A 23208-nucleotide genomic window follows, 5' to 3' on the forward strand; every position below is an offset into this window, starting at 1 on the left:
AAAAAATATGACTAAATATATCCATATATATTTTAAGCCAAATTATGAATCTAATGAGTACTTATTTAATTTTCTATATATATTTTTTTTTAAATTATTGTACAATTTTCTTTTGATTACCTGCATTCTGCATTTATATATATATTTTATATATAATACTAAATGAATTATTAAATTGTATATAAGAGACATAGTTACATTATATGAAGAAATAAATTGTTGAAATGCATCCAGGCCTCTTATTCATATTTTTTATATATTTTATATACAATTCTTCAAAATTCATAGAGTTTTATATATTTTATACCCAATTTAAATTTTAAAATGCGTTGTGCCCTCTTACATTTGAGTAGTTCGTTCCCGCATAGTGTTTGCTGCCGATGCATGTCAGATCATAAACCATATAGATTAAAGATCTCGCATTGACATTATTTGGCTTAAGCTGCCAGTGTGCGTAGTTGGATGAATTTTGACGGCGATTTGTCAGCGGCGCGAACGGATTGCAAAGCAAACACGGCAAAAGAGAGGCGCAGCCTAATTGCCCAGTTAGCAACCTGCTGATGCCCCGCCGCTCCGCCCCCAGCACCGCCCATGGCCACAATATGGACAGCAACACACACACACACACACCTGTAGAGAGTCACGTGTGTGTGTAAGTAGATGAAATTAAGATTTTTTTTTTACGTTTTTTTTTTTTTTGATTAAGCGTTGAGAATTTTTGACGTTGCCGTCGCTGCCGCAGTCGCTGTCGCCGGCTCTGCTTTGATTCGACGCCAACGGCAACAGCAACGCCAGCTGACGCTATCATCCCAATTGGGCCGCAGTCGCGTCCCTGCTGCTTAAATTGTTGCCGCGGTCACCGACGCAGGCTGCCTGAAAGGCAGGCAGACAGCAGCAGCAGACGTCGCTGCCGCAGAAGCTGGCATCGTCGCAGCGGCTATAAAAAGCCAATGTTACGCAGTTTCCGAATTAAACAGTTAACACAACAACGCGACAGCGGACCACGTACACCACCAACAACAGAACCATCACCGGCTACACACACACACACACACACACACCTACTCCTTTCCCACACCAACACACACACACACATGATGGTCCAGGAGTGCAGATATCAAACGCTGCTACTCGCGCTGCTCATCTTGCTCGTGCAACAGAGCACAGCCGCTCCAGCTCTTAGGGAATACCAAGAGCCGCAGCCTAGAACCGTCCGTCTGCTAGATCGCTTCAATCATCGCTATCCGGACGGCAGCTACGAGTTCCGCTTCGAGCTGGACGACGGCACGGCACGCTACGAGCGCGGCTACTTCGCCATCATCAACGAGGTGAAGACGCTGATGGTCGTCGGCTACTACTCCTATCGTATGCCCGACAACCGTTACATCACCGTCTTCTACAATGCAGATCAGTTTGGCTATCGACAGAATCAATGTAAGTAGTCAAGACTTGACTTTGTCTGATATATATTATCGTCAAAAGCTCTCCCTAATAGCTAACTAAATGGTAGATTTGTAGTTAGTTGAGGTAACTATTTGTGTTTTTTTTTTTTTTTCAATGCAGCTAGAGAAGCTTTATAGTTGATCAGATATGTGCCATAGATAGATTAGCATTGCCTTAATCAAGTCAATTAGAGTCATAGCCTCAAGTAGAGTTCAGTACGAAAGAAATGTTTTTTAATTTTTATTTTATTTCATTTTATTTTATTTTTTATTTTTTTTTTTTTGTATATAAAAAATTATTTTTTTTTTAAATTTTTTTTTTTATTATTTTATTATAATCCATTTTTTATAACTTGTTTTTTAAAGTGTCCGAAATAAAAGAAATTCAGATTTTTTAATAATTTTATTTATTCATTTATTTTTATTTTTATTATTTTTTTTTTTTGTATTTATTTATTTTTTATTTATTTTTTTTCTTTTTTGGGAAACAATTTTATTTGTTTTAATCTCAAAGCTTATAAAGCTGTTCAGCAAGGGAAAAAATTATATTTTTTTTCTGAGAAAATAATGAGTTTTTAAAAATATTTTATTTTACTAAAAAAATATAAGAGGCTTAAGATATATTTATTTTTTATTATACATTTTTTTTTTTTTTTTTTGCGAGCAATAAATTTGTAATCTCAGTTTATAGCCAAAATCTAGTATCATATAGTATCAAAACTTTAAGTGCCAGTATTTTGCCATAGCAATATTTATATTCGAGCTCGTTAGACGAGACATAAAAGAAATAAAACGAATTTGCCTAAATGTTAACGTCTTGTGCTCCCTCTCTCTCTCTCACTCCATCTCACTCTCGCTCTCTCCATCTCCGTCTCATATAATTGGCAATGAACACAGCCATCACACCTGAGGTCTATCCCAATTTGCCGCGCTCCATTGAGGTACCCATGCTCAAGGAGTCAAACGAGCTGCGACAGCAGACAACAGCGCAGCCACAATACAGCCGCAGACAGCCGAGCACCACCACCAGCACCACCAGCACCTCCAGCAGCTCCAGTAGCACCTCCAGCAGCGTCAACTACGCCAGCTCCTTGCCCAAAGCGACGTCGCTGCCCACTCGCAGGGGCCGCTACTGAGATATCTGGTTGGTGCGTAATTACAGGCTCTCAGTTTTTGTGACTACTTATATTGTATTATTATGCTTTAAAAGGTGATTTTCAGTTTTTACTTTTTAATTTATTTTTTTCATATTTTTATGCACTTTTTTTTTTTTGTAAAGGAATTAAAAAATAATAAAAATTTATTAAGGCAAAAGCGAAAATTATGAATTTATTATTGACGACGTTGTGATCTGTTTTTGGGTTTCTTTTTATTTTTAATGGCCAATAGGCCAATGGGTCCGGCGGGCAAGGCGGGTCCAAAGCGCTGCCCGTCCGAGCAGCGATTATTCGCGATATTTCGAAAGCCGCCGACAATTTGGCAATAAATTCACCGCAAAGCGGCTCTGGCAATAAAACATGCTCGTACAAGTGCAAAAATCTCTGACTCTGTTCTCTGTGTGCGAGTGGCAATATCCGATGGCTTATACAGATACAGATACATATATATATAAATATTCAGAGATATACGTATATACGATATATGATATATACGTATATGCATATGCAACGCGAATCGCTAGTACAATCAAGCGGCAGCAAATACAGTTTCGGGGTCGGTTTCGGTTTCAGTTTCAGTTTCAGTTTGCCGTTGCAGTTACTGTGGCAGACCCTGGCCGAAGTGTGGGCATGAAGGTCCGTCATAAATTTGCAAGTGCAGACGGCTGCCAATTGGTTAGCCTCGACCCGGGCTGCCACAACGTTGTGGCAAGCAGCGCTCTCGCCTTATCCCAAAAACAGATCTCGGCTCCATCGATATCAAGTCGTAAAGTAAAATTATGAGCACTTTAATGCCAAGCGATTCATATTCCGATTGCCTGTTTAATTGCAATCAGAAATATTTGCACTCATGCCATAAACGAGCACTTCAGCAATCGTTAAGTCCGACGACTATCAAATCGGATTACAAACTCCCTAATTGATGTCCGTGTGCGAACATTTACACGAAAACGTGATATCGCCAGCGATATGAATCAAAGTCAACGAATGATGCTACCGCTGTAAATTATTCAGAGAATTCACTTAAATTGCTTTTTCGCTTCTTATCAATGCATTTCTCATCGCAAATGACTAATGGCATATATGCTGTAAATGTGATTTGATCATAACCAATTGAAATTATTTGGGAATTATAGCAATGCATTAGGCAGTGTGAAGCAATGAAATGAGTGACAAAAAAGAAATAATGTATTTGTGATTTAATAATATATAATACGAATCATTTTATTGGAAATATCTTTGAAATTTTCTGCACGAATTGTGAGAGCAGTGAATGGATTGGTTTATAAAAAGTCTGCTAAGAGATTTACTAATAGGATTGTATTCAGAAACAAGATGTCTATGGAATAAATCATATGTGTTCTTGAATTTAAAGCTACTTCAATGGTCTTGAATTATTATATTATGTCATTTCTATCATACATAAAATAAAAATATAGCTGAGATCTATTTTTTTTTTTTTCAAGTGTATATATACTTAAGTTCGTGATACGCCTTAAAAGAATTCTTGGTTCATGAGGGCAAGATTTATTCTGTCTAAGTATGTCCGCAATGTCTATAGAAATACTTTAGAATTTGTACTCTTCACAGAAATAACTTATTCAGATACCGTTAGGATAGCCACTACCTCATCTCTATTACCTGTATTACCATTTACTCGAAAGATTTTTTCGACTCATACTAATTATAAACTTTTCCTTAACACTCCGTACCAATACATTTTCTAAAAACGTACTGTACATAAAAAACTACCCTCTAAGCGTATTTTATATAGCCAACCTCAAAAAAAAAAAAAAAAAAAAAAATACCCACAATACGAGACGCCCTCCTCTAGAGAGAATTGTTGCTTATACCTTCTATTAAAAGTTACGCTCCATTAAAAAAAATATCATCTATGAAAACATTTTTTGGGGAAAGCCCCCTTTAAGGAGACACCTCTCATAAAGAAAATTACCACGTAATAGAAAAAAGTCCTCTACAAACCCTCTACCCTATACAAATACCTTCTGTAATGAACTACCCCCCCTACGAATACCGCCTATAACGCTAAGCCCCCTGCAAATAGCCACTCGAAAGAGACTTTGGCGCAGACTATTGCACTTTATTTGCAATTCATAAATCTTCAAGCTGCCGCGCTCAAACTGTGAGTGAATTCATTCATGGAGTCAACAAATGTCTGGCTACGTATTTATCTTTGGGATAAACTGTAATTCAGAATTAAATGTGGCATGCACTCTCTACGCAAGGCCAATTAAAATTACAGCTGCGAGTGGATGGGACTTTATTTAAATTAAGACTTAAGTGAATAAACTGTGGAAATTTAGTTTGGAGCTCGTATGCTCCATTAAAAATCGCTTTGTCGAGGCTCGTAAAGGGCTGCGCATGTAAATGCCACAATAAAATTAAGAAATGAAGTGGTCCGTCCATAAAAGTGCAGATATGCTCTCTCTCTCTTTCTCTCTCTCTCTCTCCCACTCTCTGTCTCCCTCTCTCTCCATGGTAAGGATGGGCAGGGATTTTCGCGGGGGTCTTTGGTTGGCTAAGTTTGACTGCGCTGCCGCTTGTTTTCGCGTGCGATATCAAGCCAAAAACTTTTCGCACACAAAACGAACAGAAATTGTCGCCGTCTGCAGCGAAAAGACAAAACTGTGAAAATAACCAGAAAAAAAAAAACAGAAAAAATAAGAGTGGAAAAGTAATCATAAAACAACGGCATAAAATGTAGCTAATCAAAAAAATTAAATTAAAAAAGTACCAGAAGCACAACCAGAAGAGGAAGAAGAAGAAGTAGAAGCAGAAGAAAAAGTAAACTTCGTGAAGCTGCCGCCATAAAAGCAACACTTGATGCAGGAAACTGGTTGGGCAGCGGAAGGAGACGGAATATTGGTTTGCCGGATAGTCAAAGCCAAGACTTTGCTCCACTTCTAATGAAAAACTAATCAAAGTGGGCACACATGATGACCACTGAGATGCCCTAGGAATAGTTGTGGAGGCAGCATTACAAACAGGAAGAATTACGTTGCTAGTTCAGGGCTCACGACTTACGGAGAACTGGAATGCGGATAGTCCGTGCATACCTCTTGGCCTCTGCCAGGGTATTTAAAGAAAAGCCATGCTCAAACAGCAACTTGGCAAAGTGCTAAAAGCGTCTTTTGAGCTTAGCACCAGCCGAGGCACAGTGGACAGCCGGACAGCTGGACAGCCGGACAGCTGGATAGCCGGACAGCCGGATGGCTACATGGAGTAGTTAAAATTATCAATGAAAGTTTACAATCACGGCACGGGGCACAAAAAGAATTGAAACTCCGAGTGCGAACCAAAACTAAGTGGCAAGTGACGACGGAAGAGGAGAGAAGAGAGAGAAAGAGAAACGGAGAGAGAGAGGGAGTGAGAGGGGAAACAGAGAGTGACTGCTCAAATGATTCAGCGCCAATGAGCTGAACAAAGTTAACAAAGTTGCAAAGATGCAGTTGCTCTAGTAGTTGTAGTTTGTTAACTTTGCCCCCTATTAAAGCCAGCGCCAAGCTCAGGCTAAGCACACGCACACGCACACACACACACACACACACACTCACACGCATGCATTAAGAGTTTGGCATAGAATGACATGAACTAACGAGCAGCTGAGCTGGGTAAAAGAATCAACTTGAACTTTGGGCACACAATTAAGAACTTAGACTCGGCCTTTAGTAAATATGCCGGAGCCGGAGACGGAGCCGGAGCCGGTGCCATGGGCCTGGCCACTATTCTCATTAAATGTCCATCACCTGGCGTTGGGCGCACGGTTAAAAATATCTTTCACAAAAAACAACAACAACGAGAAGAAGCAGCAAAAAACAATCTTGAATATTTTAAATTTTGCTTTTCGCTTGTATAATCAAAACGCAATAAATATTGCAAATGCGACAAAGTAGCCAAAAGTTGACCCCCGGACTCGAACGTGGCCAAAGCCCATGAAAGTGAAACAGGACCCCGAAACCAAATCCACAAGAAAAAAATAAATAAAATAAAAATAAAATGAACGCCAGGAAATGGCTGCAAAATGTTTGCATGCTGCGGTAACACGACAGCTAAAAAAGCAAAAAAAAAAAAAAAAAAAAAGAGGAAAAAAATGTAGAAAGCAGTGCCAAAGGATAAAGAATAAACAAGGCGCGCAAAAATGCGAGGCGCGTGGCACTGGGGGCTGGCCGCTGGGTGGGTGGCTGGGCGGCGGGTGTTAGGTGTTTGACAGTGGGTGCGAATACACGCATACATACAGCTAGACACACATACAGCTATATAGAAAAAAATTAAATATAAAATGCAAAAATGGCTTTTAAGCAGCGAAAGCCGCGTTTACTGCTGTCTGCCCATAGCTCCACAATTTTTTTTTGCTTCTTCTTTTTTTTTTTGGGCCAACTGGAGAAGGCTGTCTCTGGTCTCCAGTGTTTGGGGGCGTGCCCCGCAAACGCGACAGAATGTGCTAAAAGGACATCGCTGTTGCCACTGTGACGGCATGCCTGAACCACTTTGGTTGACTCTCTCTCTGTGTGCTTGTGTGTGTGTTTGTGTGTGTGTGCTTGTGTGTGTTTGTGTATACACTTCATCAGCGACCGCAGCAAAAGGCAACGGCTATAAAATAAAATACCAAACGCAAAAGTATGAAAGCAAACTGAGCAGTAACCATCAAAAAATATCAGGGCTGCGCGCATAGAGGAGAGACTTTTCCGCTCAGGCATCATATATTTTATTATCATCTAGATGATTTGACTGGCCATGTAGAGACATATAATGCGAACTTAGAAATATATGGATTAATCTCATTATACGACTCTATAAAACTATGAAATTATTTGAAAACTAGAAAAAAGGACACAGGGGTTCAAAAAAATTATATTTAATATTTAATTGAGACAAATAAAAAATCGAGCATTAAAATTACAAAAAATAAACAATAAATAAAATAAAATAAAATAAAATTAAATTAAATTAAATTAAATTAAATTAAATTAAATAAAATAAAATAAAATAAAATAAAATAAAAGGAAAACAAAATCCAAATCGAATGTAAAAAATATTCTTAAAATAAAAAATGAATAAAGAAAAACAATTCAATGTAAAAAATATTTACAACATGAATTGAAAGATTTAGGAAGACTTATAAAATTAATCAATTAAATTTTTTAAATATGGAAAAAAATAATAATTAAATAATAACCGATTTTTACAAAAAAATGGATATATAAAAATAATAATCAACTATGATATAATAATATAAAAATAAAAAAAAAAAACATATTAGTACACAAAATTAAATAAGTATAAACAAATACGATCTATGTCTATGTAGGTATAGATATAAAAAGATTATATTCAGCTCAAGTACTTTGAGATTCCAACTGTGTCTTTGCTGCTGCTTTGATTAGCAGATTTTTACTTTTCCATGAAATGTAAGCAATAATTAAAATAATTGGGATTACTTTTGCTATGCCAATTCTACTCAGAACAGTCTCTGCTCACACCACACAGCTAGCTGGCAATTTGTGTGTTGACAGTGCGCCAGCCCTGGAAAAATCAGTGTACGCTCGGCGCGAAAGCAAGGCGCGACTAACACGTGCCTCTACAATAAGAGTTGCCCGGCCGAGAGTTCCGTCAAGCCGCAGCCGCATAGGAAACGGGCCCGGCTGAGCCACAAGCTGTGCTGGCATGGCGTTGGCCCCGCTGGCCCCGTTGGCCCGCCCCGTTGCCCTTTTTGGCCCATGCAACTGACAACTTGTAATGAAATTTGCAATCCAAAGTTGCCCTAAGTCGCAGCTAAGCTGCGCTTCCCAAAAGCGGCTCGCTGCCACAGAAACCAGCTCGCCCAGCACCGCCCCCCCCCCCCCTCCTCCTCACCCTTTTATCTACACTGTGTGGCCTGGCGAGCTGCTTGACAGTTGGCAGTCCAAAGCTGAAAGCATCGGAGCTGGCGACATCTACTCCAAAAACTAAAGAGGCCAACTCCGGACTAACTCCGGCTAACTAACAGAGTAACTCACTTTGTTTACGGAAGCGGAAATTAATTATTTTACGTGAGCTGCACAAATTATGCAATGCATTTCCAACATTGCTGCATATAAAAGGAGTGTGAGAGAGAGAGGGAGAGAGAAGGGAACTGCTTGGCACGCACTAACAATTTAGCTAATAAATTGATAATGAACCTAATGAATAGCCAGCTATATATATATAGACTCTTTACAGTTTATACTATTCAGCTTTTGATTCAACTTCAAGTTTCCGCTTAAAGAGCCATCAAAAATCACAATTTTAATTCGTAATTGAATAGAAATGACTGCATATAAATATTTTGGCACTTCAGTGAGTTTCGGTGCCTGCTGGCAAATATCGTTATTTAACTAGCAGCAGCACAGCGCTTGTTTTGTATTATTCACAAGGCAATTTCTTGTTTCGAGAGCTCTCCGCTTGAATAATATATAAGTACATACTTGATAGGCTCCAAAAATTTCCAAGCACTCCTGCAGACCCACCTGCTCTGATAGGTAAATGTCCATGGCTTACAGCAGCTAATTGAATCTCCGCTGCCAGTGTTTGTTAGCCATAAATGCATCTATATGGCAGAGCCACTAAATCGCTTAAACTAAGAGTAAAATGTAATTTAGTTCGTGGAGCAAAACAAATTTCGACTTTAAGCTGACTTTACATACTAATGGGGGCAGGCGGCTGCCCGTGGAGCTTTATTGGGTTTCAGCCCGGTAAAAACTAGTATATGCTCGACTTTAGTTTTTCATTCATTTATTTGGTAATAAATCAAAATTGAGCGAGTCTTTTGCTTTGTCGCTCTATCTGTCAAATATTTCCTTTTTGGAGTTTTACAGTTTTAGACAGGGCTAACTTATTGTCTGATATATTGTCTGGTGCACTTTGATGGGCTTTTTGGCGGACAGCTGATAAAAGTTTAAAAAAATGACAACTGACTGACTGGCAGATACCCTATAGGCTATTGAAAAGACGAAGGCAGGAGACATTAGTAGATTATGTGAGGAATCTTCAACGGGAAATATTTCTATATATTGTCCAATATGTATATAGTTTATAAAAACTGCCAGATATGCTATAAAATTCTAACTTGAAACGGTAAACTGGAGCGCATGCCTTAGCAGTTCCAGATCTCAGATCACAGATCTCAGTATCACAGAAGAACCAAGTAAGAAAGCTCTAGTCGAGACTGCTCGACTGTTTGTGCGTATATTCCGAAGCACAAATCTCTAATATATGAAATACGCTTTTTACAAATATGATGATGAGGGGGTAGATTTAACAAAAAGATTTAGGAGATATAATTTTATAACTCATTTTCGATCTATCGATAAAAAATAACGAGGTGAGTTATCGCTTTTTCGTGATAAATTCGATATCCGCGCTATATATACAGATATTAAAAAAAATTGAAGTCCTTAGCTCTTATATGTCCTGAGATCGACGCGTTCAAACATACGGATAGACGGTCAGACAGACAGACAGACAGGGCCAAATCGACTCAGCTTGTTGCCCTGATCAAGAATATATATACTTTGTGGGGTCTGCCACGCCTCCTTCCTAACATATATCCTACTACACGATTCCCACTGTTCATGTGCATACGGACCAACAAAACCTGTATACCCTGTGCGCACGTTTGCAATGCGCTACATGTAGCTTTGACTGCCTGCTGACTTCATTTGAAAAATAAAACCTTGATTGATATTTTTATTAATATTTATTCATTTTCTCATTTCGCAATACTCATATTGCTTTACAGTTTGACTTCACAGTTCATCAATATTTAACTTAAATAGGGTATACAAAAAAAGAAACTGAAGTAAAAACTAAATTGATTTCTGGCTGAAAAGTAGACAAACACAGAGATGCTGCTAGTATTAAATACAGAAGACTTTTAGCCTTAGTATGCGGATTTTCCTGGTTGGAAGGTGAATAAAAAGAAAAATAATGAAACAGTATTTCTTGACAAGAAAAACAACTATTGATGGACTTTGCACTGCGGAAAATCGAATGCTGATTAATGATTTGCTTAGTTGAAACGAGGTGAAATAAGAGTGAAGCAGGATGCAAAAGAGGATGATGAAGATATCGACAAAAATAATTTTGAATACATTTAAAGTGAAAGGCTAAGACGTAGTTAAATATAAAAATAAAAAAATTAAAATTAAAATTTATTTAACTTTCAAACTACATTTTAAGTATGGACATTTATTTTTAAGGCTTATGAACCTATTTTGCGCCTAGAATGTAGTACAGTCGAGACCCGATAATTTGATATGGCATGGAGATCAGTTTTTTTTTTTTTTCGATTTACAAAACTATCGACTTTTTGAATTATGGAGACTCGACTGTATTTTTAAAATGGATGAGCTGAGTCGACTGCACTAACTGAACGGTAAAGTCAGCAGGTAAAGCTATGGCCTTAGTAGTTTGACTAACTTGACAAGAGAAAAGGCAGAAAATCGCCTACGAGCTTTTTAAGCCCACTGTGTTACCTCGAGGGTCTTAGAGGCCTGCCTATAAGAAAACTATATCAATGTATATGTATGCCAGCTATACAGCATCGTGTTTTCAGTAGTGCCCTTTTTTATGGTCCTGGTAATTATCACTTTAATGAACTTTGCTATTTTAATGACGCCCAACAAGGCCCACGATGCCAGCGGGACGAGACGAGACGAGACGAGATGAGGCGGGACACAGGCAGCCCGTTCGATTCCAGCAGTCCGGTGTGTTGTCCTTGCGGATGCGAATCCTGTGGCACTTGCCCCCCATTCGTTCCCCCTTTTCCTGCTGAGCTGCTACGTGCACCAACTATTACTTCGTCGTTGCTGCTGACGGTGCCTGGGTTTTTATTAAGGAATAAAATTAGTGAGCACGTGCCGAGCACACCAAGTGGCAGGTTGCACGTTGCAAGTTGCAACTCGAAGGCAGCAACCTGCACCACCCTGCACCGCCCTGCACCACCCTGCACCACCAAGACAGCAAGTAATGTGATACGAATGTGCACAAAACTAGCGCAAGATAAACGCGCAAATTTTCAACAACACAAAGCAAACAAAAAAAAATAAAAATAAAAAAAACGACAGCTAAATAGCTCAAGAGCATCTGAATTTGGTTGCCGGAAGGAGATAAATACAAATGAGAAATTTGTGATGGGGCGTGGCCGACTGCATGATACCTGTTTAGGTTGAACAAAATATAACTAAATTTAATGAAATATATTAAGAGAACAGACTCTATTAGCACTTTCCGGCATTCAATAAATATAATTAAATTTACTTTGATATCCATTGTATAGAGAGGTTAAAGAGCTCACTCAGTAATACTCACATCTAAGGTAAAGGAAGACATGTATGGGGTATGTGGTGGGATACACTTATTAAATACAAATTGCAAATCCAGTATACACTTCTCACTCTTCTGGTCCGACTATAACAACAACAAACATTACTCTACCACGAAAATTGAGAGAGGATCAGTAAAGTGTTTCATCGTTAAGTCGAGCAAAAAAAGCATTCACAAGCCCAAATCTATTAGGTTTCATCGCCAACATAATTAGCTGGGCACATTAAGTAGTTAATTCAAATCTTAAGTAAAAGGATTGAAAACCAAAAATAATTTTGTGAAATATTTCTATAAAATATTGAATATAATTTTTGAATTTTCAATTGTTTTTCTATGACTTCAAATATATAGCTTCAAATATATAGCTTCAAATATATAGCTATAAATATAATTTATCATTGTTTTTTGTAAGCTACGTCTAATCTACAAGGCCAAGACTGGCTGAGAGTCAGATTGTTTGATTGATTGACTAAGCCACTGGTTGACTGACTGCCTGATAGGATGATCGACTGACTCTACTTTTTAACTAGACCGACTGACTAATCAGTCATACGGAAAGACTTTGTGATTAACTGACAGATTGGCTGAGGGACGGATTGACTGACTCATCTAACTAATTGACGCTGACTGACTGACAGACTCGCTGATTGATTTGCTAACTAACCGACTAACTGACTAACTAGCTGACAAAGAGATTCAGCGACTATCTGACTGATCATGTATCATGTATTGACTGAGTGACAATAACTAACTGGCTGAGCCTGACTGACGGGCTCACTTGATTGACAGACTTACTAACTGATTGACTGACTGATTGACTTATTAACTGACTGATTGACTGTCAAACAGAATTATTGACTCAGTGGCTAACTAACTAACTGACTGACGGCTTGACTGACTCAGTATTATTCTGATTGATTGTCTGACTCACTAATAGACAGATAGTTTCATAGATTGACTGACAGCTTGAATGAATTTGATTGACTGACTCACTAGCCGACGGGCAGATAAAGCAGTTGAGTGACTAACCGACTCCATTCGGTTATAGTAGACTGATTGACTATGATTGAATGACTTAACTAATTGACATATTAATTGAGTGACTGACTTATTGAGTGACTCACAGAATGATAGATCGACTGGCTGCCAGATTGATGGACTGATTGACTCTGAGCTTATGACTGACTATTCAAGTGATTGCCAGATGAGCTGATTGACCGACTTGTTAACTAAGTGAGAGATTGGCTGCACTTGTTGAAAACAGTTACTTCAGTTAAGCTGGCTATCGGATTTATATAGACAGCTTTATTTGATTGAATGATTGACTAACTAACTTGCTAATAAATAGCACAATATATTCACATCACACCGTACATACACATAGACACATATAACATAATTCAATTTGCATTTTATGCACTGACACAATTCTCCGATAAACATTTCGCTCACCGTTTTTACCGTGTGAGCTTTTGTGTGATTTTTGTGTTTGTCTTGTTGGAGTTGACAGCTTGAATATCCCATAAAGTGAATGAGCGTAAGGCCGGAGTCAAGCCTGATTATTTAACCCACCTCGAATGGCAGTCATTCGAAATGCTCTGCAAATGAAATTTACCGGCATATTGACAAAACAAAAGCAAAAGCAAAGTAGTGCCATCGGCATTTTATTCATTTCTCTTCTTTCATTTCTTTTTTTTTTTTTTTTGTTCCTCTTTGCGCCACGGGTCGATTAATCATAAAAACAGATTTTAACAATGCCCCCTCTCCCCCTGCATGTGCACATATGTATGTACGTGGGTCTGTGCATGTGCGCATGCATGTTGCCTGTTGTCTCTGCACACCTCGGCGCGACATTGTTCAATTTGGTTCGATTCGCATGGGCCACGGCGCATAAAATATGCAAAATATCTTGTAATGTGTTTATCACTGCGCATATGTATTTAGCATACTCAAACAAACAGACAGTGCACACAGTTGGCCACCGCGAAACATTGGCTCGTAATGTTCAATGTGGCTTACAACATATGTATGTATATGTATGTATGTATGTATGTGTATATGTATGATTGTCAAAAAGGAGCCAACTGCAAGCGCTGTCCATGTGTGTGTGTGTGTGTGTGGGTGTGTGTGTATGTGGGTGTGTGTGTGTGTGAGCCTGTCTGTGGCTGTCCCACTGAAATGAAATTCATTGCCCCAGCTTTATGTCGATTTTATAAAAATTTGCCTGACGCTTTGCGGATTTCATTACATGTACCAGTACCAATACGCCACGCCCACCCACATCCACACCGTCGCGACGTCTCCCCACTGTTTGACTTCACCAGGCTGGCAAACAAACGGACATCGGCAAAGTTCGCTCCAAAATGGGCCAATGGCTGCTAAAGCTCTTAGTGGATTTACGTTAAAAATTTATAGAGAGACCCCCACAAGCACGCACACAGAGACACAGACACACACACACACACACACACACGTACACTGATGTAAATTACATTTTTGCCACCATTACTTATGCTTTTATCTATATATTGTATATATATACATATGTGTGTATGTATGTATATGTATTTATATTGGTGCTCACATTTATCAACTATTTTTATTATGAACTGATCGTTGCGGCATTTTGTGCTCGGATTAATAAATAATAAATGTATAATACATACATAACATTAAGAGTTTAAGTGTTTTTTCACTCAATGAATATATTTAAATAAAACGTCGAGTTTGCTATGCAAACCAAGTGGCAGAGCTTTAAGAGGCCAACTGAATATGGAGTTGACTTTGAACTAGCATAGAATATACCAGAGAGAATGAATAAAGAGGAGCACTGTAATGAAGACTGCAATAAAATGTCATCTTGAAGAATGGAGTAGATGCTGGATGGAACTAGATCTTGGCCTCTGCCTCTGTCCATGCTTACTAGAATGCGAAGGACTAAACAGGCATTGATACATTCATCTGTGGATATACATAGATGCTTCATCGATATCAAGAGAAGAGTGACTTCATGGATGTTGTCAAATAACTGATAGAATATATGAATTGAATAGAATATATACTGCATAGTCGAACCTCTGGTTCTCTCTTTGCTCTTTCTTCTCTTTGCTAGTTACATTTCAGAAGCTGTGGAATTACTGATGACATTTAGCTGTTCACATAGTTTTTATGATAAATCGTAATTGGGAAGATAGAACAACAATTTTAGAACGATAAGAAGTTACACAAAACCCATATACTCATTTGACTGCAGGAATGAGTATAATTATATGAAATCTATGTACATAAAGTATAAATTATAATATACCATATTATAGTTTCAATGATTTCAAATAAGTTTTAACTTTAATCAAGCAGTTAAGAGCTTTACTAATTTATGTCAAACAAGAATAATTTGTGATGCCCATCAAACAATATATGAAAAATCTTTGTATATAACTATATTATTATTTACGCATATTAATTCAACAATTTTCTCTATCTACAATAATCTTCTATAAGTTCCCCAATACGACGTCCGCATCAACAATTTATTTAAAATTATTCAATGAGTAAATATTTTTCTCTTTAATAAATCCTGCTCAACACATTTCCAAGCAATATACTAGCATTTTTTGACAATGGATTAGATAATAGATTAGATACATATCACTTCAAGTTGATGTCGTAAAAGTTGAGGGAAATGCGCGTATGCTGAGCTTTAACGACAAATCGCATCAAAAAGCACTTTAACAGGGCCAATAGAAATATTATCTATACAATATCTGGCAAGCGAAATGCCTTAAATAATCATAATACCAGGACGAAACTTTCGATTGGTGCCAGCTGCCACAGGCTGACGAGCAAGCAAAACTTTCCAGCTCTGGCACGAGCAACAACAGACCAGAGGACCTCAAGATTTACTCCCAGCATGGAAGCTGACGGAGGGGGATGGCTGGCGGCGCAGGGTAGGTCAGAAGCCATAAACTACAATCGAAGAAGCCAGGAGTGGAATCCCTAAAAAACAAACAAAAAATAGAAAATAGAGAATAGAAAATGGCAAACACAGAAACAGAATCAGAATCAGAAACAGAAACAAAATATAAATAAATAAATGTGTACAATACATTCATACATACATATGCAAAAATGGCGAAAGGATTGGCCAAAAGTGAAACACTTTGATATGCATCTAAATGGCATCATCAGCATTGACTGGGGGCGCCAAATGCGGCGACAAGGAACATCAGGAAGCCGACGAAGAGGAAGCTGGACTACAACAACAACAACAAGCACAACAACAACAGCAGCAGCAGAGACAACAACAAGGATCCGAAACTAGGAAAGCAATCAAGAAGCGTGCGATTGAGAGACAAACAAAGGCGCAATCCGGAATCGTCGTAGTCCGTAGTTCGCAGTCACAAGCGTAGCTGGCAAACAACAAATAAAATAAAATAAAAATACAAAAAAAAACAAAAAAAAAAAAACAAAATGAAAATAAACAAAACAAAAACTTTAACAGAAACAGCAACACATAGAGAGAAGCAAAAAAAAAGACCACAAAAAGTGCAAATCATTTTGCGGGCGTTACATTTTATTTGGCATCGCTGCCAGCATCCAGGCCAAACGTTAAAGCCGGAAGACCAAAATGGTTGCCACGCGTCGCACAGTGGCTAACAGTTGTTGATCAGGGCATAGAGTCGGAGAATATTAACTAATAATAGTGATAATATTGTCAAATTTATAAATAAAGTTATTTCAAAGCTGAAAACTTTTCACTGGGAATCGTAAAAAGAAATGGTCAATTTTGCAATAGGTATAAACATTTTTATTTACCAGCCGATTGGTAATTCCTTATTTATTTTATAATTATAGATGAGAATTACTTTAAAATAACAACCAACTTAACTACTAACTCTTATATCTTCAGAGATCGACGCGTTCAAATAGACGGGCAAACAAGCACATAAGAGTTGATGGCAAACTATTTTTAAGTGATCCTAACACTAACCAATATTTTTAGTTAAGTTAAAAACTCTACTCTACTTTTACGAATCTCTACTCTTAAACCTTTAGAAAGGCATTAAGCATAATAATTCTTTTTATAGAGTCTCACTGCGAAAAAGAACTCAGAGAACAACCGATTGCATCGGTCTTCCGATGAGCTTGTTCGGCATCGTTTTTTTGTTGCTTTCCTTAACCTTGAGCTGTTCCCGATAATTTTGTTGAGTCAAATGAAGCAACAAATCATTTGTATTGGTATGTATACAAGTGCTCTGTGTGCTAAGCACATCAGCAATATTGAATCATTTGCATACTTACTGAGTCTAATTGTGCGAACGCTCGCTCCTTAAAGAACGTTCGTTAAAAGAGCGTCACACGAATAGTTCAACCGAAACCCAAGACGAAACGTACCAAGAGCTCTTGCCCAGGACGAGAGCGATTTAATATTATTTTTTTCGGTTCGTTGGCTTCGCGAGCTGAGGGCAAATAATAGCAAGCCCTCCACTTCCATCATGCCTTACATTTATGTCACAAACTAACTTAATAATAACATTCCTAGAGGGGAGAGGACGCTACAAGCAATGAACACTTTTCATATTGAAAACATAAATTTTAATATTTTGGGTAGATTTTTGTTTGTGATATGCATGGGAAATTGATAAAAGATGATTCGAAGGTTCGATGTGTAATACTTATTTGCTTGATATAGAGTTTTTCTTTGAAAAACATTTACTTAAACATAAAGAGTTTATGAAAATAATATATCAGTTATTTTTACTGTTTATGGCATGTTCCATTATATCCAGATTAACATATATTTCAATCAATCAATCAACATAAAATTAAATTTTCATTTATTTTACTTCTTTCAGCTCAATCCGTGGGTGAAAACAATAATACTAATTGTAAAAAAAAAAATATAATAATCAAAATAAATAATTATAATGAATAATAAATAAATTCACAATTCACAAATATATCATAATATCATAGTTGTGATAGAATTTCTATACATTAAATATAATAATTTTAAAAAATGTTAAAATTTAAGATGATAGATTTATAAATTTATTTAAACATAATTGTTTTTCGTTTAATTCAAAATATTTTTTAATAAAAACATTTTTCAATAATTTAAATAATTTAAAATCTCTATGGGATACAAAAAAAAATTTAACTTAAAAAATATTGCTCAGGAGCTGTGTCCCACTGTGCAATGCGATGATATCTCCACACTCTCACATATTTGGCTTAGGCTTCGGTGATTTCGTGGCCATCTGACGCACCGTCGATTGGGGGCCCTGCTCAACTGTTGGGGCGAAGATATTGACCATGATAATGATTATGATGATGATGAGGAGGATAAGGATAATGATGATTTAAGCAGAAAACTAAAAACTCGACTCACTCTTGTAGACGTTGTAGCCCCGCTCATCGGCAATGTAGTAAATCGTCTGGATCTGCGACTTCTGCCCGGCGACAGGAGTCGAGTGATAGCCCTCCTGCACATTGATCAGACGGTCGCCAACGGTTTTCCTATACAGCTTGATGTAGTTGGCCAGGCCATTGCTGAGCACCAATCTATGAATGCGAAAATTGAGAATTAAGGTGGCCACATGGGGGGCGGAAGGGGGGACGGCTGAGGGCCTGGCTTGGCCCTAACCGGGCTTACTTGTGCTCCTCGGTGCCATTGGCGTGTTTGATGCGATAGTTCTCCAACACATAAACTTGCTGCGGTGGGTCGGGTCTTGGGGTGGACTTTGGCGTTGTTGTGGATGAGGATGGAGATGGGGATGTAGCTGTGGATGTAGCTGTGGATGTAGCTGTGGATGTGGATGTTGTTGTTGTTGTTGTTGTAGTTGGGGATGTGGCTACAGCTCCTGGCTGCTGCTCATCAAAGAAATAATCAAAATTTTCCTCATCAAATTCCATTTGCGGAAATACGACCAATTGATCCTCATATAAAGGCAACATTGTAGGTGTTGATGCTGTTGTTGTTCTTGTTCCCATTGTGGTGCCTCCTGCTGCTGCCTCTGTTGTTGTTGTTGTTGTGCTTGCTGTTGCTGCTGTTGTTGTTCCCATTGTTGTTGTGGCAATGTCATCAACAGCCCCAACATCAGCTGGCCAAACAACCACTTGTAATTCATAAAGGGGCTGACTGCCCGACACTGAGTGTCGCAGGACATTCGCCGACTCCTGCTCGTGGTCGTCCTCGTGGTCGCTGCCCGCATCCGCTGGCTTATTAGTGCTGCTGCTGCTGCTGCTGCCTGTTGGCTGCAGCACGTTGCAGTCATTGTGCTGCTGCTGCTGCTGCTCTAACGAGTCCATTGTCGCATCGAAAGTCAATTTGCAGTCAATGCGATGCGACGGCTGCTGCTGCTGCTGTTGCTGCTGGGCCTCAAGTGTCGTTTCACTGCTGACGGTCGGCTCCACTATTCCAGCAGCAGCTGCTGCTCCTGCTTCTGCTGGTGCTCCTGGTAGTGGCGTTGCCCGTGCACAAATCACGACCAGCAGGAGGATTAGCGACAGCGGCCCAGTGCCACATCGCCACATACTATACGTTGTCATTTCGGGCTGAAATTGCGTTGGGGACAGGCACAAGGAATTGGGCGCAGTTCGATTCACGCTCTGTTGTTGTTCCTTGGCCCGTGCGGCTTCTTATATTTATACTCAGAGAGCTTCGATTCGCTGCTATTAACAATGGCAGCGACGGCGACGGTGACGCCGACGTCAGCATCGACTTAATCAGCGGCCAAACACTCTTTACCGTTATGCGTTAAGAGCAACAACAGAGACAACAACAACAACAACAACAACGAACAGCAATCAGTTAAATGAAAATATGATAAAACTGGCAGAGCAAAAGGCGCCGCTGCCAGCCATAAATGCAAAGCTGGCAAACGGGCAACGCCAACAAAGCGCAAAGCCAAAGCTGAAGATGCTGAAGAATGCGACAGGCCGCAGGAGCCGAGCTGATTTTGTAAACCCCATTGAAGGCAATTGAATTAAAACCTAAAGAGACTCAAAGGGGGAATCGAACTCAAAGTGATTGCACTTAAAGCTGTCATATATTTTATTTAGAATCATACTTGAAGTTTATAAGGAATAATTATAATTATTAAAATTACATATATCATATGATATACATGTATGTAGTATATTAATTCAAGTCAGAATTGGATATTTTCAATTAATAATCAAATAAAAAATGACATAAAATATGGAGTAAGAATAATATACATGCAAAACTAATATATTATAAAATTAATATATTAATTTGATAATCAATTAATATATTCATTTTATAATTTTTTTTTTTTTAATTTTTCAATATATTAGCTTTAATTGTATATACAAATTATTATTATTAAAACGTATGTAATATAATTTTTAATTCTTTTATTTAACTTTACATGGTATACTCTTTGGGTAGTCTCTTGGCTCTTATCATTGAGTCTCTTTTATTTTAATTGATTTCAATGTGATGCAGAATATTCCCCTATCTAATCTATTTTCTACTTCATTCTCAAGTATTGTCAATTTTACTGTTCGATTTTAATGTTGCAGATGATTTCTGTAGGAAAACATATTTTGTAACTGAAATATCTATAATTAGTTTTCAATATAAATATGTCTAATTAGTTTCATTTATATTGAATGTTCTATATACTTCCTTTGTGGGAAGTACGCTCCTGCCATTTGGTCTAACAACTCGTTTAAAATACAAGCATTAAAAAATAATCTCCAAATTAAGCAAGCTTTCAAGTGTCTGAGCATTGAGATTTTTGGAGATACTTTACTTCTAAAAAACTTTGATATTGTATGCTTAAATTAAAACTCAAAATTGCTTGTGAAAATAACAAAAATGAGCCACATTATAAAACAGTCAAGCAAACCATATGGAAAAAAAAAATAAAAATAAAATTGCGATAATATTTTATCTGTCAAACAAGCCATATTCAAAATATATTAATATAAAAAAAAAAAGAATATTATTATTATGTATGTGTAGGTTATATATTTGATATCGGATTTATTTATCAACTTTTGTCTTTCGTATATATAAATAAATGTTTGTAACAGAGTCAAGAGCTGCTAAGACACAGGCACAAGCAAGCATTGCTCTAAGCCTTAGTAAAATATTTGTTAAGCCACTTTAATGGCTTGTAAGTCATTAATTATGTCAGGTAAACCATATTGGACTTTACACAAAGGATATACACATATATATACTTATATACTCTGGTAATCTCTTATATAACTAGCAAGTCATGCTGCGGCAGCCCCAGCTTGGCTATGGGGCTATGCAGCGCCAGTTGGTTGAGCTGTCATTCATTTGAGTGATCTCAATATTAAAATATAGCTCTTTCTCTCACACTCACTCCCCCACTTGCTCTCTCCCGCTCTCCCTCTCTCTCTCTCCCACTCTCTCTCTCTCTCTCTCTCTCTCTCTCTCTCTCTCTCTCTCTCTCTCTCTTTCGTTGTATTCCTGTTGGCTTGCACTTGTCATTCTTGAACATTCTTTGGGTCATTTGGACAACATCATTTATAATAAGATTTTCATGCCGGACGGCCAGCTCAAAAACAGCGCTGGCAATGGCAACGACAACGGCAACGGCAACGGCGACGCCAACTGCGACAGCGACTGCGGCAGTGGGAAGTGGCGTCGACCGCTTAACGAAGCGCTGCTGTCGTCGACAATGCTGCCAGCGTCGCTTAGCTTTTGTTATTGTTATTGCATTTCTTTTTGCACTTTTTTAATGAAGCTTCTGCTGCCGCCGACAATAGACCGTGGGACGAACACATCGAAAACTTGAATGGAATTCATATATTATGTTCAAGAAAATTGAAATCGATACAAATTATTAAAAAATGCAATTAAATTCGAAACTAAAATTAAATGAATTACGAATTCAAATTAAATATATATAAATATATAAAAAATAAATAAATAAAAATATATATACCTTAAAAAAATGTTAAAAATAAAGTCCAAATAAATAAATAAGCATTAATAAAGTAGTTGTATTAAATTGAACTGAATTATGTAATTGAAATTTAGAAACTAATAATAAATTAATTTAAATCAAATAAAATTAAATAATAATGACAACTCAATTTAGCTATCAACAAAACTAAATTTAAAAAAAAAAAAAAGAAAAAAAAAAAACAGTGACCCATAGTTACAAAAGTTAAATTATTAAATGTTAAAATTAATTTATTTTTATTGTATATCAAATTTTGTTCATTTTTGTACTTATAATTTGCCTTAAACAAACTTAAATATAAATAGAAAAAAAATCAGCATAAAGAAGTAATTATTGGTGAATGAATTTGATAACATTATTTAAATTTAATTGATCAGCGTCATACTTTTAGTATTATTAAAATTCTAAATTTTTTGTAATATTTAAATTTTGTTGACTTTAAACTATTATCTTCCATTATCAAAATATTTCAACTTGATTATCAACTCAGTTCTTTGCAAGTAGAACATTGTTTTGGTACCACTGTGCGACGTCGCTACCAGCAGACCGCGTCGCTTAGCATCTTTCTTTTTATTGTTATTGCATTTCTCAGTGAATGTTGTGGTTGTTGTTGTTGTTGATGTTGTTGTTGTTGCTGCTGCAGTATTGCCTCCGTTGTTGTCATATGCCATAAAATATATTTTATGTAGAAAATTATTTTTAAACTCAAGTTTTGTGCCAATTTAGGTAGGTGCACACATTTCTTATTCTTGTGTGTGTGTGTGAGTGTGTGTGTTTATGAATAACGTTCTTAACTTTGCATTCACATGTGCAGACATACATATACACACACATAAATAACTGTATCTGGTTCGATTCACATAGTACACATTGAATTGGAGCCAATGCTGGGGCAGCATCTGTTACACATAATATTTGTGCATACAAATTCAATTTTCAGCACAAGCAAAACACACAAAATGCGCCTTTAATGTGCAATTTGTCAAAACTTATTTGATTTATGAGCCGCACAACAACAACAATAGCAACAGCAACAACAATAGCAATAACAACAACAACAGTCGCCAAAACTGTCAAACAAACCAGGAACAACAACAGGAACATGTTTAACAAACTTGCGCCCCGTCCAAATTCAACGTGCCATGGCAGGTTCCCCGTGGTGCAGCCGCTGCCCGAACCCTGGCCACGCCCACTGGGCAGCCGTGCTCCCCTGCTAATCGTTCAAAGCGAACTTTAAAGCACAACAAATTGAAACCTCACCCACAAAAATTGCTC

General features: G+C 37.6%; 2 protein-coding genes across 2 annotated transcripts; one reads left to right on the forward strand and one right to left on the reverse strand.

Moving 5' to 3' along the window:
* Positions 1 to 979: 979 nt before the first annotated feature.
* On the forward strand, positions 980 to 2763 carry Cpr12A (Cuticular protein 12A). Its single transcript, XM_018107705.3, has 2 exons — positions 980 to 1434; positions 2340 to 2763. Exons 1-2 carry the CDS (start codon positions 1095 to 1097, stop codon positions 2576 to 2578), a joined length of 579 nt encoding a protein of 192 aa, XP_017963194.2. The 5' UTR covers positions 980 to 1094; the 3' UTR covers positions 2579 to 2763.
* Positions 2764 to 18011: 15248 nt separating this feature from the next.
* On the reverse strand, positions 18012 to 19573 carry LOC108656238 (uncharacterized). The gene is made up of 3 exons (XM_089264454.1): positions 18618 to 19573; positions 18354 to 18526; positions 18012 to 18254 (listed from the first exon to the last, which is right to left on the reverse strand). Exons 1-3 carry the CDS (start codon positions 19511 to 19513, stop codon positions 18184 to 18186), a joined length of 1140 nt encoding a protein of 379 aa, XP_089120580.1. The 5' UTR covers positions 19514 to 19573; the 3' UTR covers positions 18012 to 18183.
* Positions 19574 to 23208: the final 3635 nt, after the last annotated feature.

Source organism: Drosophila navojoa, chromosome X (genome assembly GCF_054131105.1).
Source record: "Drosophila navojoa isolate 15081-1374.11 chromosome X, UAZ_NAV_1.0, whole genome shotgun sequence".
Lineage (NCBI taxonomy): Eukaryota > Metazoa > Arthropoda > Insecta > Diptera > Drosophilidae > Drosophila > Drosophila navojoa.